Here is a 15,782-nt window from a genome sequence, read left to right on the forward strand (position 1 = left end):
TTGCATGCGAAAGGTCCCGGGTTCGAGACCCGGCATCTCCAAACTTGTCATTTTAAACATCTTTCGAATAAACGTGATTTAGTAAATAATTTATATGCATATGACTCAGACTGCTGCGTTAAAACATTTCAAAATGTATAAGCCAATTTCCTGAATATCAACACACAATGACGTCACCGTTAGTTTGTTGACGTTTATTTTTGTTTACTTCCCGTGTAAACAAGCCAAGGTTAATATCTTTTTTCGTTTCCCACTTTTCATTCAAGTGTGTATTAAACATAGCCAATGAAATTCTCTACATGCACTAACTCCACACCAGGCGAATTAGTTGAATTTTAACTGTTAGCGTATGAAATTGCGATCAAACAAATAACTAAACAGCAAAACTTACCTAAAAAATACCCACGATGGCATCAACAAAAAACATCATAATTTTTTTTTTCTATTTTTTTTTTTTATAAACCTTATTTCCCCCCTAAATCACACATACGAACATGCTAACGTTAATAATTTCATTCAGGATCGTTCGAATACACCAGCGCCGTCCTATCGTACGGTCCTTAAATTCCTTTCCTATGTTCATTGAGGCCAAACAACTAACAAACTGTGTATATAAAACTTTGTTAACATGACACAGCTGTTACAATAGCTGGGTAAACTACAACAACAACAACAACAACAACAGCAGCAACCACAACAACAACAGTTTTATAACCAGATATATAACGACGACTTCAAACAACATCTATAAAAGCAGTTATATTACGGGGTGATAAAACTGGAACGATATTAATAATAGTAACAAAAAGGAATACTAATTTAACGGTAATTTTTTTTCAATTTTTACTACTACTGGTGCTGCTGCTTCTACTTTTACTACTACTACTACTATTGCTGCTACTACTACTACTTTTTCTACTACTACTACTACTACTAATACTGCTACTACTACTAATACTACTACTACTACTATTACTATTACTACTACTACTACTACTACTACTACTACTACTACTGATACTACTACTACTTCTACTACTACTAATAATAATAATAATAATAATAACGGGTAAGACTTTTATTTCAACATAAATATTTTAAATAATAATATTAATAAATAATAATAACAACAATAATAAATAAATAATAATAGAACTAGATGTCTGACACGCTGAGAACTTCAACTGGATCGTTCATATGTTCGGACACCACTTACCATAGCGAGCGTAGGAGTGATGATCTGATGACGGAGCAAGATGTATCCAAAGTCAGTGGCTCATTTTCATCTTTTTAATTATTAATTTAGCAATTAAATAAATAAATTAATTAATTAGTTTTAAATAAGGAATACTAATTTAACCGTGACTTTTATTAATTTTTGCTAGTGCTACTACTACTACTACTACTACTACTTTTACTGCTACTCTGCTACTACTACTGCTGCTGCTACTACTACTACTACTGCTGCTGCTCTGCTACTAATACTACTACTACTACTACTACTACTACTACTGCTACTCTGCTACTACTACTACTACTACTGCTACTACTACTACTGCTACTACTACTACTACTACTACTATTACTACTGTTACTCTGCTACTATTACTACTACTGCTGCTGCTACTACTACTACTACTACTACTATTACTAATCAATTTAAATTTTCATCGTTTCATGCCTTGTATGTCGCTACTATCTTTGCGTTTGACAGAAATTTCAATTTACGGAACCAAAAAAAATTCGCAAGTCATTTCAAAGTAAATGTCTTTCCAGAAGTTTCATATAAGTTAATCAGTTTCAAAATCATTAGTCCAATTTCTGCATAAAACTAAACGGGCAAATGAGATTGTTACATAAATTAATAGGTAAGACTGCTCTATTTTATATGATTTTATATATTTTATTTTAATTTGTTTGATATTGATTTATATCATTTGTTCTTTAATGGCAAAAGGGTAGAACTGTATAGTCATACATTATAAAATGTTCATTTTTAACTACTCATAGGCACTTGAAAAATAGTAAAGAGTTAAGAATCAAATTCATTGTTTTTGTTTGCGTATATTAAAAACTTTCAAATTTACTTACAAAATTTGTTTCTTAAATCCTTGCCGAATTCATTCAGTCAAAAGATTGGTACAAGTTTCAAATTGACAAGAACCGTCCTTCGAAAAGAATTTTCTTCGAAGATTTCAAAATGACTCCCGCTGTCTACGTCCTAGGTACAGAAATTTCAACATCCAAAGCCACAAAATTTCGTTCCTTTACATTCTTACATTTAGAGTTAAGTTTTTTTTCCGATAGGCCAACGTTTTGCACATACTACATTATAAAATTACATGTTATATTCATTATATAATACATATTCACATTTTTGAAATAGTTCATTGATAAAGCAAAAGACACATGGTAAATAATATTTATAAAAAAAATACATTTCTACATTAGCGGCATAATATGACAAACGAATAATGAAATTGGGTTAAATTTTTGTAACTTAGGCGGGAAGGGTGGAAACATCAACTCCAATGAGGAGTGGTCTCAGGATGACGGAAAGCAGGTGTGTTGTTGCCACATGACGTCATTTCCGTCTGTTTATTTCTCATTGAACGATTGTGAATAATTTAAAAAAAATGATGCAAGTGGAGTGTAAATTGTGAATTGTTAGTATAGAATATATATTTTTAATATTCTGTATTTTTGTAACAAATCACCGCACTAGATCAAACTGACCTACAAAGAATCGCCATCAAAACTGGTGATGTTTTTTATAAATTTGTTTGGCTTTACTAATAAAATATTCTTATTTTGAAAAACTACTTTGTTCTAAAAATGTATTTAAAAATAATTTAAAGTCAAAACTATCAAATTTTCGTTATTTAGTTTTATGAGATTTATTCTTTCGAAAAGCACATCCAACCGAAACACAACGCATTGACTGTCATTTATTTCAGTCCTAAACTGAATCACAATAACAAGCTTCATCCATCCATTTATACACTCGATATTATTAACAAACTTTGATTGAAAATGATCAACAAATTAATTTTCACAAAGTGCGCCAAAAAGACGCAAGGTTTGAACTCGTTCGACAAAATTTTCGGCGGCGTGATTGAAATGCTGAACAACGAAGAGCCGTTCCTACCAAAGTTGAAAACCGCCGACGAAACAACTGCATCAGAAACCTCCAAAATGCTCGCTCCTTTCATTCCTGGATTGGGAAACGTGAAGAAGCCACACCCGAAACGCCTGGAAGAGGATTTGCAGACCAAGCAGAGATTGCTGCAGACTGGTGTGGAAGAAGAATCTGATGAAGTGAAGCGTGATCTGTTGAACAGAACACATAAGAAGAAACTCAGCCAGGTTAGGAAGTACAAGGAAGCAGACATCTTCTGGAAAACTGCCTTTCGTGAGCAAGTTGTTGAACCTGGAACTATCTTGGGTGTTGAAAACGTGTTGCCGCCAGATTTCAGAAAACTTCCGAAATTAAATAAATTTGTTGCTCAAAGTGATTCATCAATTGCTCAGTCGGCAATATCAAAAAACTCAAGGAATGAAATATACAAAGAACCAATTTCTGTTATTTCGCCGCGGATGATGAGAAAAATCTACGGAAGCAAAAATTATGCTGAAAGTCTAATTTCAGCTGACGCAAGCTCTGTCACAGAATCTACTCGCAGTAAAATATTTTTTATTTGACTCGAATGTTTTTTTAAATAGATTTTAAATTTTCATTTAATTATCAATCTTTTAAAGTTTTTGTTACGCTCATTGTGTGTATACTGTTTTTATCCTACTGTTCTTCCAATGCGATCTTTTTGCTTATCTTTACGCATTTATTTATTCATTCATTCGTTCATTCAATTTTACGATGTAGTTGGCGCCAAGCAAATACTACAACAGCTGGCAAAAAGAAGAGAAGCCTTGGATGAAAACAATAAGCCGAAAAAATCTGGACTGGAGAGGAGTGAAAGTTTGTGGTATAGGAAAAACATCACTGCCAACCAGTTCATGAGTCGGGATGTGTGAGGAAGGATCCTTGTTACTTTGCCATTCCTGCTCCCTCCGCTCAATCCCAATCCGTGAATTAGATTCATGGAGAGTTTACTTAACAAAAAGAACACATCAGTAAGTTAGGCATTTAAAGATGTCCACAAAAAACATAAACTATAAAGTTTTATATAAAATTTCGACAACAACTTGTTTGAAACCATTTATTTTTGGTACTCAATTTTATTTTTGGGTCTATTTTTTTGAAAGTAACATTTTACGCACGGGTAATTTACAAATTTGAGTCCGTTTTATATTTTCAAAATTCTTAAGCTTTTAAATTTAAAAATTTTCTTTTCTTGAGAAGTTATTAAACATATTTTGCGTTCTTTAGGTTTCAGCAATTGAATTTTTTTGTCAAATCGCCGGAGTAAATAGAATAATTCAACGTTTTAAATTTGAGAACTAAATAAAAAATAGATTTTTGAACAATAAATTTTTTATTTTTTTTTTTATGTAAAAATTTTTCATCAGATTGAAAGGTTTCCAAAGTAAAAATTGATGACTTCATTCATTTTCCAATATTTTGCGTTTCTCATGCTACATTTAAATTAAATTTAAATTATAATAATTAAATTGCCGACGTCATCATATAAAATAATCTAACCTTTTTTGAAATTTGAGCATCTTATCATTCAACAAGTTTGCACGATTGACTAATTAATTAGAAACATTTATTAATTAATTAATACATTTTAAATGGTTAATTATAAACAGCCTCCCAAAATTCTAGCTAATTGTTGATTGGTTAATTGCACTGCAGTGGCGGATCTAGAGTGGAGGAGAAGCGGGCGGCTTTTGGTTTCGGTAAAATTTAAAAATTTCAACATTTTTCAAATTTGGCCATCGCGCCAGCGGTGTCTAGAAGCGTACCTTGGTTATCACAAACATTCAAAAATCACGTTTTAATAGATCCACGTTTAAAACAGTCATACTCTAAAATTTGGTTTTAAATGTCTTACATGATAAACATAGAAATATTGTCTCTACTGAATGTGACTTAATCTCGACACTAAATCAAATGCCAAACCCAAAGTGCAGTTGCCCCTCGTTAAATGTTTACAAATTGTTAACCTATCAGTTAAATTGAAATAAGTCACTGTTGTTCAATGTCCGAGAAGTCATGGTGTCGGTGATAGAAGTCGATTATTAATTCTTCAAGTGAAAGTTTAGTCATCCATCTATTCATTCAAACCTTCGAACTTTTCCTATGAAATGTCTCACTTCATTTGTCTGAAATGTTGGATTGCAATTTAAACTCACTCGCTCAGACTGGTTAATTTTGTTAAAGTAATCTGACATTTTTTTGGAAAAAAATAGAAATTTTGAAAAAGTAAAAAATTATATGTATATAAAAAAAATTTTGGAATGTATGAAAATTTTAGAAAATGTTGACAGCGGTGAAAGAAGCAGGATTTAAACATTAAATTTATAAAAAGCTCCAAATTTGAAAAGAAAAATTTTGAAAAATTACGAAGAAACACTTTTCTGGGAAAGCAATCTTCTGTTTGAGATGAGAATTAGAGCTAAAGAAAAGGAAAAAAACTTTGTAGCAAAGTAATGTCGGTGTAGCATTCCATCAATTATTTTCTTAATGCATCTCTGTTTGATTCATTCAAGGCCACCTGCAGAGTTACATAACATTCTTTGAAAGAAAGTTGTGAAAATTGTTCGGGGTCCCTGTTTTTAAAATGATGTAAAAATGCTCAAAGTTGAATGAATATTTCATGTGGAATACACCAACTGATAAAATTGTCAACTTTGGTTTGTATCGTGAGGTTTTTAATTTGAAATTTTATCGCAGCTAATCTCGGGCAGTAATCTATCTTGACTCTTCGGCTCTGTTAAATCCACCGTACGCATGGTACAGAAATACGTACACAGAGTCACACAGATACACACACACACAGACGAACACACAGACGAACACACAGACGAACACACAGACGCACGCACACATACATACGCTGAAAGTCTAATTGATGGGCGTTGTCAGCCGAACGTCTAATGAGATTACCGTATTGTAATGAAGATTCAAATCTTATAACACAAAATTATCGGAAAAGAAATAAAAAAAATTAACGAAAAAATCTGCAAAAAAACTAGGTAAAGTAAAAAATATGGAAAGAGTGACTGAAAGAAAAGTTAAACAAGAAATGAAATTTATTTATCCATCCGCTGAAATGTACCGGTGTGTCGTTATTAATTTTTTCCAATTAATTCTTAATTCTCAAATGTGTTCACTCATCACGGGCATGCGTTTAAAAAAATAGAATTGAAGCAATTAGGCTTAGAAAAAATTGCAAGAAAAAACTTAACTAATTGACTCGTCATTGTCAACCTTTCTTCATATACAGACGACTTGAATGAATAGAAAAATGATGATGCAGATGATGATGCAGGTTGTGATAATAATGTTGATGATGATATTAATGAGGGTGATGATGGTGACGATAATGATGATTACAACAATGTTGATAGCGATAGAAAACTTTATAATTTAAAATGTTGATGACTTTTTTCAAAGCAGGATTTTAAATTTTTTTTTCGTCGTTCGGTGGTGTGGAAGATATACCATCCCCTCTTCCACGCGTGGATTACAATTCTTACAATTACTGATAACTCTTCTAATGTTTATGTTACTCAATGTTTATTTTGAAAAGTTTAATTAATAGAGAAATTGTAAATTAAAAAGTTAAAAATATTTTTTTACTTGATTGGATAGTTTATCGAACATGAAATAGTCCGGAAAATTTTTATATGAATTTTGTTATTAAAAAAATCTTAAAAGTTATAAATAAATGTAAGATATCCAATATAATAAATAACCATATTGACACATCGATAAATAAGTATGCATATATTTGTGTGTTTATATGTGTGCGTGTGTTTGTATGCGTGCGTAATTGTGTGTGTGTGTGTGTGTTTAAGTTTGTTTGTTTGTTTGTATGTGTGTGTGTTTAAGTTTGTTTGTTGTTTGTTTGTGTGTATGTATGTGCGTGTATCGTATCGTATCGTACCGTGTGTAAAAAAAAGTATCGTATCGTATCGTATCGTATCGTGTATGTGTGTGTTTGTGTGGCAATAAACTCGTTATATCTAGAACAAAATGGAACAAACACAATCGTGCATTAATCACATTACATCACAATGCACATCATCACCACAACACATTGCAATATAAAGTTCATGTTCATTAAATGCTCAGTTCAAAAAAAATTAAAGCATTGAAAATTAAATCTTTACAAAATTTTACAAAAGGATGATACAGATACAAGATATAGTTATACAAATATTATATGGATATAAGGATATCAATGAATCATTAAATATGATTATATATTCATGTATGTGCGCGCGTGTGTGCGCGCATGTGTGTGTGCATGCGTGTGTGTGTGTTTGCGCGCGCGTCTGTGTGCGGGTGTGTGTGTATGCGTGTGTAAAAAAGATGAAACAAAATTACAACAGAAACAAACAGCTAACGATATGATAGTGCAAATGTATGTCCATATTAATAACTTAGTTATAATAAGTTATTATTATTGTAGTTATTATTTATATTATTATTTATTTATAATAATAAAGAATATTACATCTACGAGTTACTTAAAAATTTCAAAGGAATGTCACAATGCAGTGAATGTCTTGAGCTCATTTAATGGTGTTAAAATAAAAGCAGGAAAAATATGCGATATGCGATGAATATAAAAAAAACTATAAAATCAATAATAAAATAACAATAATAAAATAAAAATAATATTAAAAAAATTATAAAATAAACAATGTTTGATTGATTGATAGATGGATGGATAGATTATGATAATGATTATGATTAATGGCAAGTTGTCCGTCGTTGAATGATTGTGTGTGTGTATGTATGTGCGTTTGTGTGTATGCTGGGCTACACATGCGCGCTGCGTGTGTATATGTGTGCATGTGCATGTGTGTATGTATGTGTGCGTGTGTGAGCATGTTTATGTGTACCTTCGTATTTGTGTGTACATGTATACGTAATGTATATGTATGTATGTGTGTGTATGTGTAGTAAATATATGTATGTGTGCATGTTTATAAGTGTGCATGCATGCATGTGTGAATGCAATGCGTGTGTAACTTGCTATGCCATCCAATATGCATTAACCCATTTAATTCATCACATACATAAATTCATATACATATATATATATATATATATATATATATATATATATATATGAATAATTAAATGAACATAAAATACAGTATAATTACACATACAATAAATATATATACTATTTATAATTATACATTAAATATTTATAATGATTATGAATAATTGAATAACAAATTATAATATGAGACCACTTGATTAATGCCTGACCGGTCACGCTTCGAGGCTAAGATGTTTTTAAGCTGATATCGTTGTTGTTGTTGTTGTTGTTGTTGTTGTTGTTGTTGTTGTTGTGTTGATGTGTTTGTTGTCGTTGTGTTTGCTGGTGATGTTTTTAGAATTTTTTTTTTCATAAAGTTGTTGTTGTTATTGTCTTTGCTGTTGTTGATGGTGTTATATTGACATGTAGATTTATATGACGTTATTCTGTGCTATGGGCTGTCTTATAAAATTACCCCGTGTAATTTAATGCTGTTGATAAATTTGTATGTGATGTTGATATTGTTGTTGCTTTAGTCGATTTTGCCGATGTTGTCGTTGTGGCAGTTGTTGATGCTGTTACTGTTGTTGTTATAGTTGTTGCTTATGTAGATTTGCTAGGTTTATCACAATTGATATTTATATTGTTCTTCCTAGAAATATTGTTTGTAACATTTTTTTTGGAAAAAAGATCACGTCTGTTAACTCTTTGTTGTTGTTATCGTTGTTGTTTTTTATATTTAAAAATGTTTTATTATTGTTTCGTTGTATAAACATCTGGAGATAATTGTCTCGTTAAAGTGCAGTATAAATATCCTATTTCAAAGCCAGTTTTTAGATACTTTTATTCTCTCACGAAATAAATTTTCTCCGAAGCTTACTCATCTTTAAGTCAGAATCCTGTATTTTTATGATGTTTGTATTATGATACGTCATGTTGTTTTGTGGTTTGTCACGCACTGTCTAGTGAATTAGCGTCTGTTCTATATTTCAAAAGATTTCACAGAACGCAGCCCAGTGGTGTCGTTTTTTCTAGCTGACGTTGCTGCAAATTTTTTGTTTCCTAATTTAGTCTTGAGATTATTTTGGTGGTTTTTGTTGATGATTGTTGATGTTGCTGTTGTTGTTTGGCTGATATCGTTTTTGTTGTTGTTTCTAACGATTGTGTTGTTGTATGGACTGTTGTTGTTGTTGGTGCTGCTGCTGCAACTTCTTGCGCTCCAATTGTTACTCATGTTTATGTTGTTCGTTGTGTTGTTGTTGCTTGTGTTGTTGTTTTGGTTAATGTTTTGGTTGTTGTTGTTTTTGTTGTTGTTGACATTTTCACATTTTTTAAGTAATCTATTTGATAGGAATTCCGTATTATCGGCGTCGTTATCGTCGTCTTCGATACATTTTCCAGAGGTTTCGTCGTTATGAGAGCTCTTTACACGCTCCGATTTGCTGTTGTTGATGATGTCATTGTTGTTGTTGCTGTTGCTGCTGATGTTGTTGTTGATGTGGTTGTTGATGTTGTTTTTATTAACGCTGACAACTTTTTTGTTCTTCTTTCTGCTTTTAATGTTGTCTTTATTCAAGCTATTTTTATTATTGTTGATTTTATTCATTTTGATTTTGTTGTTGTTGTTGTTGATGTTGTTGCTGCTGTTGTTGCAACTGCTTGTGCAGCTGATGTTGTTGTTTTTGGTGGTAGTGATATAGGGAGGAGCATTATTTCCCACATGTAGTTCCGCATCATCAGTCAGATTTGTTTCTCCGTTGTTCATGTTGGCCGGCCTCCCATTACCCCCAGCAGTTTCGCTCTGCTCGTCCAAAACATTTTCTCTGATTCTGTTGTTGTTGTTTTTGCTGTCGGTTGATTTGTTATAAATGGTTGTATCATTATTGTTGTTGTTGTTATAATTAAAGTTGTTACTATTGATGTAATTCCTTTCATTACATTTATCCACATGAGTATTATTATTACTGTTGTTGTTGTGTTTATAATCCTCATTGCTTCGATTAGCGTCGCATTCAGCTGATTGACTTTTAGAACCTTCATCCAATTTTTCTTTCAAGTTGTCGCTCAAAACCTTCACATTCTTGTTGTTGTTGTTGTTTGAAGCAGCGGTCAAGTTGGTTGTGGCTGCAGCTGCTTTCAAATGGCTGCAAGCAGCCAGAGGAATGGTGGAACGACGATTGGAATTTATCGTCAGATCTGTCCTCATGTTGTTAGCAGCGGCTACTCGGTTGTTTGTTCCTCCGTCCACGTTAGCAAAGCCTGTTTTGGCTTCAACAATGCTGGCACACGCCACCGAATTCGCCGATGATGATGGAATGACGCAACAAATTCGACAGCACCTACCAAATAAAGTTTTCTCAATAAAAACCTGACGGAAACGCGAGTTGAAAATAATGTAAATGAAGAAATTGACAGCGCTGTTGACGCTGACCATCATGTTGCCAAAGCGACTGAAGTAGTACTGGACGCCAGGGCACTCCCTCTGGTCATCGGCAAAAAAGCTCCACATGAACCTATTGATGAGGGCCGGGGTCTGGCAGAAGATGAAAACGAGGATGACGATAATGAGGACCAGGGTGACGTTGTTGTCCTGCTGCTGACGAGCACTCTGCATCTCTGCTCGCCTCTTCTTCAACTTTTTGAGTTGCAGTATGAGGAGGATGTTGAGAATGGAAAGAAGGGAGAGTGGGAGGATGAGCATGAAGATGGTGTACATGATGCTCTCGTACCCGTGCCTGTAGGCCTGGCTGAAGTAGTAGCTGCTGACGACCACGCAGAAACACTGCGCCCCATCTGCGTCGTCGGCCATGTTGTTGTAAATGTATTTCTTCCTTACGATGAAAACTTCAAAAAATTTTGGGATGTTATATAGAAGTGAGAAGGCCAAAACTCCAGACAGCTGAATTTTTGCCTGCCGTACGGTACACAACTTGGCGGTCTGGTAAGGTTTACAAACGGCAATGTATCGGTTTATTCCAACTAGAACGGTCAGCCAGACTGTTGCAGTCTGACTGACTGAAGCCCAAGGAAAGAAGACAGCGTGGACGATGAACTTGTAGCCACAATATAAATAATCCTGGAAGTAGCCGGTGAAGATGACGAACGGTTCGAAGCAGTACATGGGGATGATGGTCAGCAGTAGGACATTATCAACCACGGAGAGGCTCTGGAACAGGAAGAGCGTTGATGACGTCACATTTGTGCGCCGGAATACAACGTACGATACGGAGTTACCCACCAAGCCTATGATGCAGAAAGTGCCTGGAGTGATGGTGATGGTGGTGATGATTATGATGCAGTGATGAGGATGTGATGACGAAGATGGTGATGATGTAGGAATAATAATGATGATGACGAAGGAGGAAAATGGGAGAATAAAATAATGTAGTTGAAAGGTGATGAATGGACGATGATCGGGACAATGACAAAATTAAAATGTAACGGCCGAAAGATTTTTTTAAAGATATAGAACAGCTAAGGGCTATGTCATCGTAAATATTTTACATAGAACACTGGCAAAAAATTAAGTGTATATGTGAAAAAACTGTCTCATCAAAGTCTAAAAATTGAATCTAGAAAATGAAATAGAACGCAAAATAAAAAACACTTCCGAAATGAGATCACCTATGAAGAGCGTGTATGCGACGAAGGAGTACAACATGCACTCGTCGCCCGAGTAGTCGTCGCACACAAATGTGTCGTTGTCGATTGTGATGCTGTTGTTGTTGCTGCTGCTGCTGCTGTATCTGTTGTTGCTGTTGCTAATGTTGTTGCAGTTGTTGATGTTGTTGCTGAGACTAGTCTGGCTTGTTGTGTTAAAGACCATATTGTTGTTGTTGTTGTTGTTTTTAGTTTCTGCTTTAAAAAATTGTTAATGTTGTCAATTTGGCTGTTGTTATTAATGTTTTTTGTTGGGGTTTTTTTGTTAAGTTGTGTGTTTTATTTATAAAATTAACACAGTTGTTAATGCTGAGCTGAATTCACTTGCGATTAAATAAAATGTTTGTTTTTTGTTGAATGTGTTGTTGTTATTGTTGTTTTCGATGCTGCTGTTAATGTAATTTTTGTTAAATTGTTATTAATGTCGTCGTTGTTATGACACATGACGTTATAGAGGACGTTGTTTGCAAAGTTTTATTGTTATGATGTTAGCACTTTTTTGGGGTTGAAGCTGTTGACTCTAAGTTGTTGCGGTTGATTTTTGTTAATGTTGTTGTTGTTGTTAATGTTAATGTTGTTGATATTGATGTTACGATTGATGATGTTTTTATTTATTGTTGATGTTGTGGATGTTGATGTTGTTGTAGTTTATTGTTGATGTTGCTGACCAGCATGTGTACGCCCACTTTTTTAGTGACTTGGCTGTGTTGAGAGATTTTCAAGAGTATCAACGAATGAACCTGAAGATAAAATATTATAATTGACTTTAAAACAAAACCATTTTGAAATTTGAAATAAATAACTTTATTGAATTGTAATCTATTTTATACAATAAATTTATGTGTGAATAAATAATTAAATAAAATCTACTGAGAAATTCATTGAGAAAAGAAGCAATGATGAAGATGAGAAAACAACAAAACTTTTACTGAAAATTTTGATAATAAAGACACGAAACAAAATCAGATCTGATACATCAAATGTCCAATGTTATTTTGTAGAGGATTGTGGCACAAGAAACGCTATCTCTATGCTACGAACGATCGGTGAACGAGCGATTGAAATGAAGGAAGACTTATTTATTTATAAGACTTTTAATAGAGTGGAACCCGTGGAGCTTATGGAAATATTGAAAAATTTAGACTTTGAAAATTTAGACTTAGACTTTGGACTTTTTAGACACGAGAGTTGATGATGATTAATTTGGACGTATGTCACGTGTTGGAGGCACGTGACTTGAAATAATATTCTCGCTCCAGTTCATCCAATCATCTAAGAACTTCATTTATTTTTGTGTTTATCCGTCCATCTCTTTATCTATCGGTCAATCATTAAATTAGGTATTTTTGGCAAATTAATAAAAATGTTCGTCAAACATGTTATTATACAAAGTATTTTTTTTCTTGTTTTTTCTATCAATCAATTATCTGCTTATTTATCTATATTTGTATTTACCAATTAATCTGTTTTTCTATCTAACTACCCATCCACCCATCCATCGACTCATTCATTCATCTGCCTATTAATTCACCAATTCATCTTAATCCAAACTCATTAATCTCGACATTGAAACATCCATACGGAATAATAAAGTTAGGCGTTGCATGAATTATTAACCAAATTATTTTGAAACATTTGTCACATCCACCGAACATAAATTAAAAATGACAAAGACATATTGCAAAACCGTTTAATTTATACTTAAATCATCAATATAAAAAGAAAAATAAGTAGCATGAGTGGGACCTGAATCCGACCCCCTAAATACGACCCCCTAAATCCGACCACCTAAATCCGACCCATTAAATCCGACCCCTTAAAAAAATTACTGTTCCTAGTCACTTGTCTGCGTTCGTCTCATTGGTTTACTGGTTAATCTGCCACTGGTAATTTACTGATTGCCCTGATTGCCATATAACCACGCTTAAATTGATTTTTTAATTAATTAATTAAGTTAATTTATTTATTTAATTAATTAAATAATCAATAACATCTTTACGCTTTTCACCACTGTTTGTTTTCATAGCAACAACATCCGTGGTGAATGGTGATAACGCTGATGGTGAAGGTGGTAAGAGTGATGATGATCTTGATGATGATGATGATGATAAGTATGTTGACATTGTGAAAATAATTGATACCAATATAATGGGCTTAGTGAAAATTAAATTTGTTTTATTAAAATGAATTTAAATAATTAAACTAAATAAATGGATAGACTGATGAATGAATGAATGACAACATAGATGAATGATGGCATGAACACATGATTAAATAAATAAGTGAATGAAACAGTGAAATGACTTTATTAAAACCATGCAATCGTGAGATCTAGGCTACCAAACATGTCAAAAAATTATCTTCATTACATACGTGTTATAATTGATTGATGGTTATGACAGGCTGTCTTGTGAAAATTAACATTTTAAAAATTGAATTCATCTCAATTAAATTTAAACCTTCACAATATTTTGATTTCCTGTTGAAATTTTTTTAAATATCAACATTTTGACGAGTTATGAAAAAGATGGTTCAGAATAGAGCTGCAAGAATTGTTGTTGGTGCTAGTCGTGTTGAACATATTAGCCCACTTCTGTCGGAATTGGATTGGTTGCCGGTCAGCAAAAGAATTGTTTTTAAAGTTTGTGTTTTGGTTTTTAGATGCTTAAACGGATTGGCTCCGCAATATCTGTCCGAAATGTTGATTGACAGATCATCGATTTCTTTAAAAACTGGCCTACGATCAGATCGGGGAAATTTGTTAGTGGTTCCGGTTACTAAATTAAAGATTGCATCACGTAGTTTTGCAGTTTATGGACCAAGGCATTGGAATGAACTTCCACATTTTTTGGTTTGACACTTCCCCAGTTTAAAAGTCAATTGAAGACATATCTTTTTTCTTTGTAGAAAATTGCCATAGTTGTAAAGCGCATATGAGAATGTTTTTAATAGGCGCTATATAAATGATCATATAATAATATATATATATATATATATATATATATATAGAACCATACATAACTACTAAGTTATTTTCCAACTTTCCAAACTAATAACTTAATATAACATGTAAAATTGCATATAACGCAATGATGGCCTTAAAATAGGACACCATGACTTAGAGAGATTTGGAATTTTTTTTGGAAAAATCAACGAAACACGTTTGCAAAAGTATGTTACTCTTGACATATACAGATTAGTAGTAGCCATTGATATTAATTGAAGCTGGAATGAAATGCGACTCTAACAAATATGCTAGCCATCAATAAATATCACCAACGTATCTAATGGATGATGACCACGATGATGACGAAGAAGATGGCGATGTTATTGGGATGATGATGACGTGATGAAGATGATGCTGTGTGTGATGAAGATGATGCTGTGATGAAGATGATGTTGTACTGAAGACGATGCTGTGATGAAGACGATGAGTGATGGAGACGATGAGTGATGAAAATGATGAATGATGAAGACGATGAGGGATGGAGATGATGAGTGAGGAAGACGATGAGGGATGGAGATGATGAGTGATGAAGACGATGAGTGATGAAGACGATGAGTGATGAAGACGATGAGTGATGAAGACGATGAGTGATGAAGACGATGAGTGATGGAGATGATGAGTGATGGAGATGATGATGGCAAGTCCAACTTTGTGCAAGTCCAATTGTCAAATGTCAATGTCCATATGGCATTCATCCATGATGTGGAACTAAAAATAAAATTTTCAATCTTCATCAGTGTTGTTAAAATTTTTGAAGAACAACTTTTTTGGCATAAAAACTGGCCCAGCATTGTATATGTTACGTAATTTTTTATCATGTATTTTAAACGAAACCCCTTTAGATTCTATTTCTGATAATAATTCATTTTGAAATGTAAATAAGTTCTGAGGAAAAACATTGTGACTGACAATAGTCTTAAAATAGAAAAAAT

The 15,782-nt window shown here is 33.2% G+C and overlaps 2 protein-coding genes across 2 annotated transcripts; one reads left to right on the forward strand and one right to left on the reverse strand.

The window, feature by feature from the left end:
* Nucleotides 1-1,159: 1,159 nt before the first annotated feature.
* Nucleotides 1,160-4,032, forward strand: HELRODRAFT_177151 (hypothetical protein; the record flags this gene model as incomplete). The annotated part of the gene is made up of 5 exons (XM_009025360.1): nucleotides 1,160-1,267; nucleotides 2,129-2,225; nucleotides 2,505-2,563; nucleotides 3,061-3,682; nucleotides 3,881-4,032. The coding sequence occupies 5 exons, from the start codon at nucleotides 1,160-1,162 to the stop codon at nucleotides 4,030-4,032; spliced, it is 1,038 nt and encodes a 345-aa protein (XP_009023608.1).
* Nucleotides 4,033-9,165: 5,133 nt separating this feature from the next.
* On the reverse strand, nucleotides 9,166-12,009 carry HELRODRAFT_177152 (hypothetical protein; the record flags this gene model as incomplete). The annotated part of the gene is made up of 2 exons (XM_009025361.1): nucleotides 9,166-11,444; nucleotides 11,808-12,009. 2 exons carry the CDS (start codon nucleotides 12,007-12,009, stop codon nucleotides 9,166-9,168), a joined length of 2,481 nt encoding a protein of 826 aa, XP_009023609.1.
* Nucleotides 12,010-15,782: the final 3,773 nt, after the last annotated feature.

This window comes from Helobdella robusta, assembly GCF_000326865.2.
Source record: "Helobdella robusta unplaced genomic scaffold HELROscaffold_41, whole genome shotgun sequence".
NCBI lineage: Eukaryota > Metazoa > Annelida > Clitellata > Rhynchobdellida > Glossiphoniidae > Helobdella > Helobdella robusta.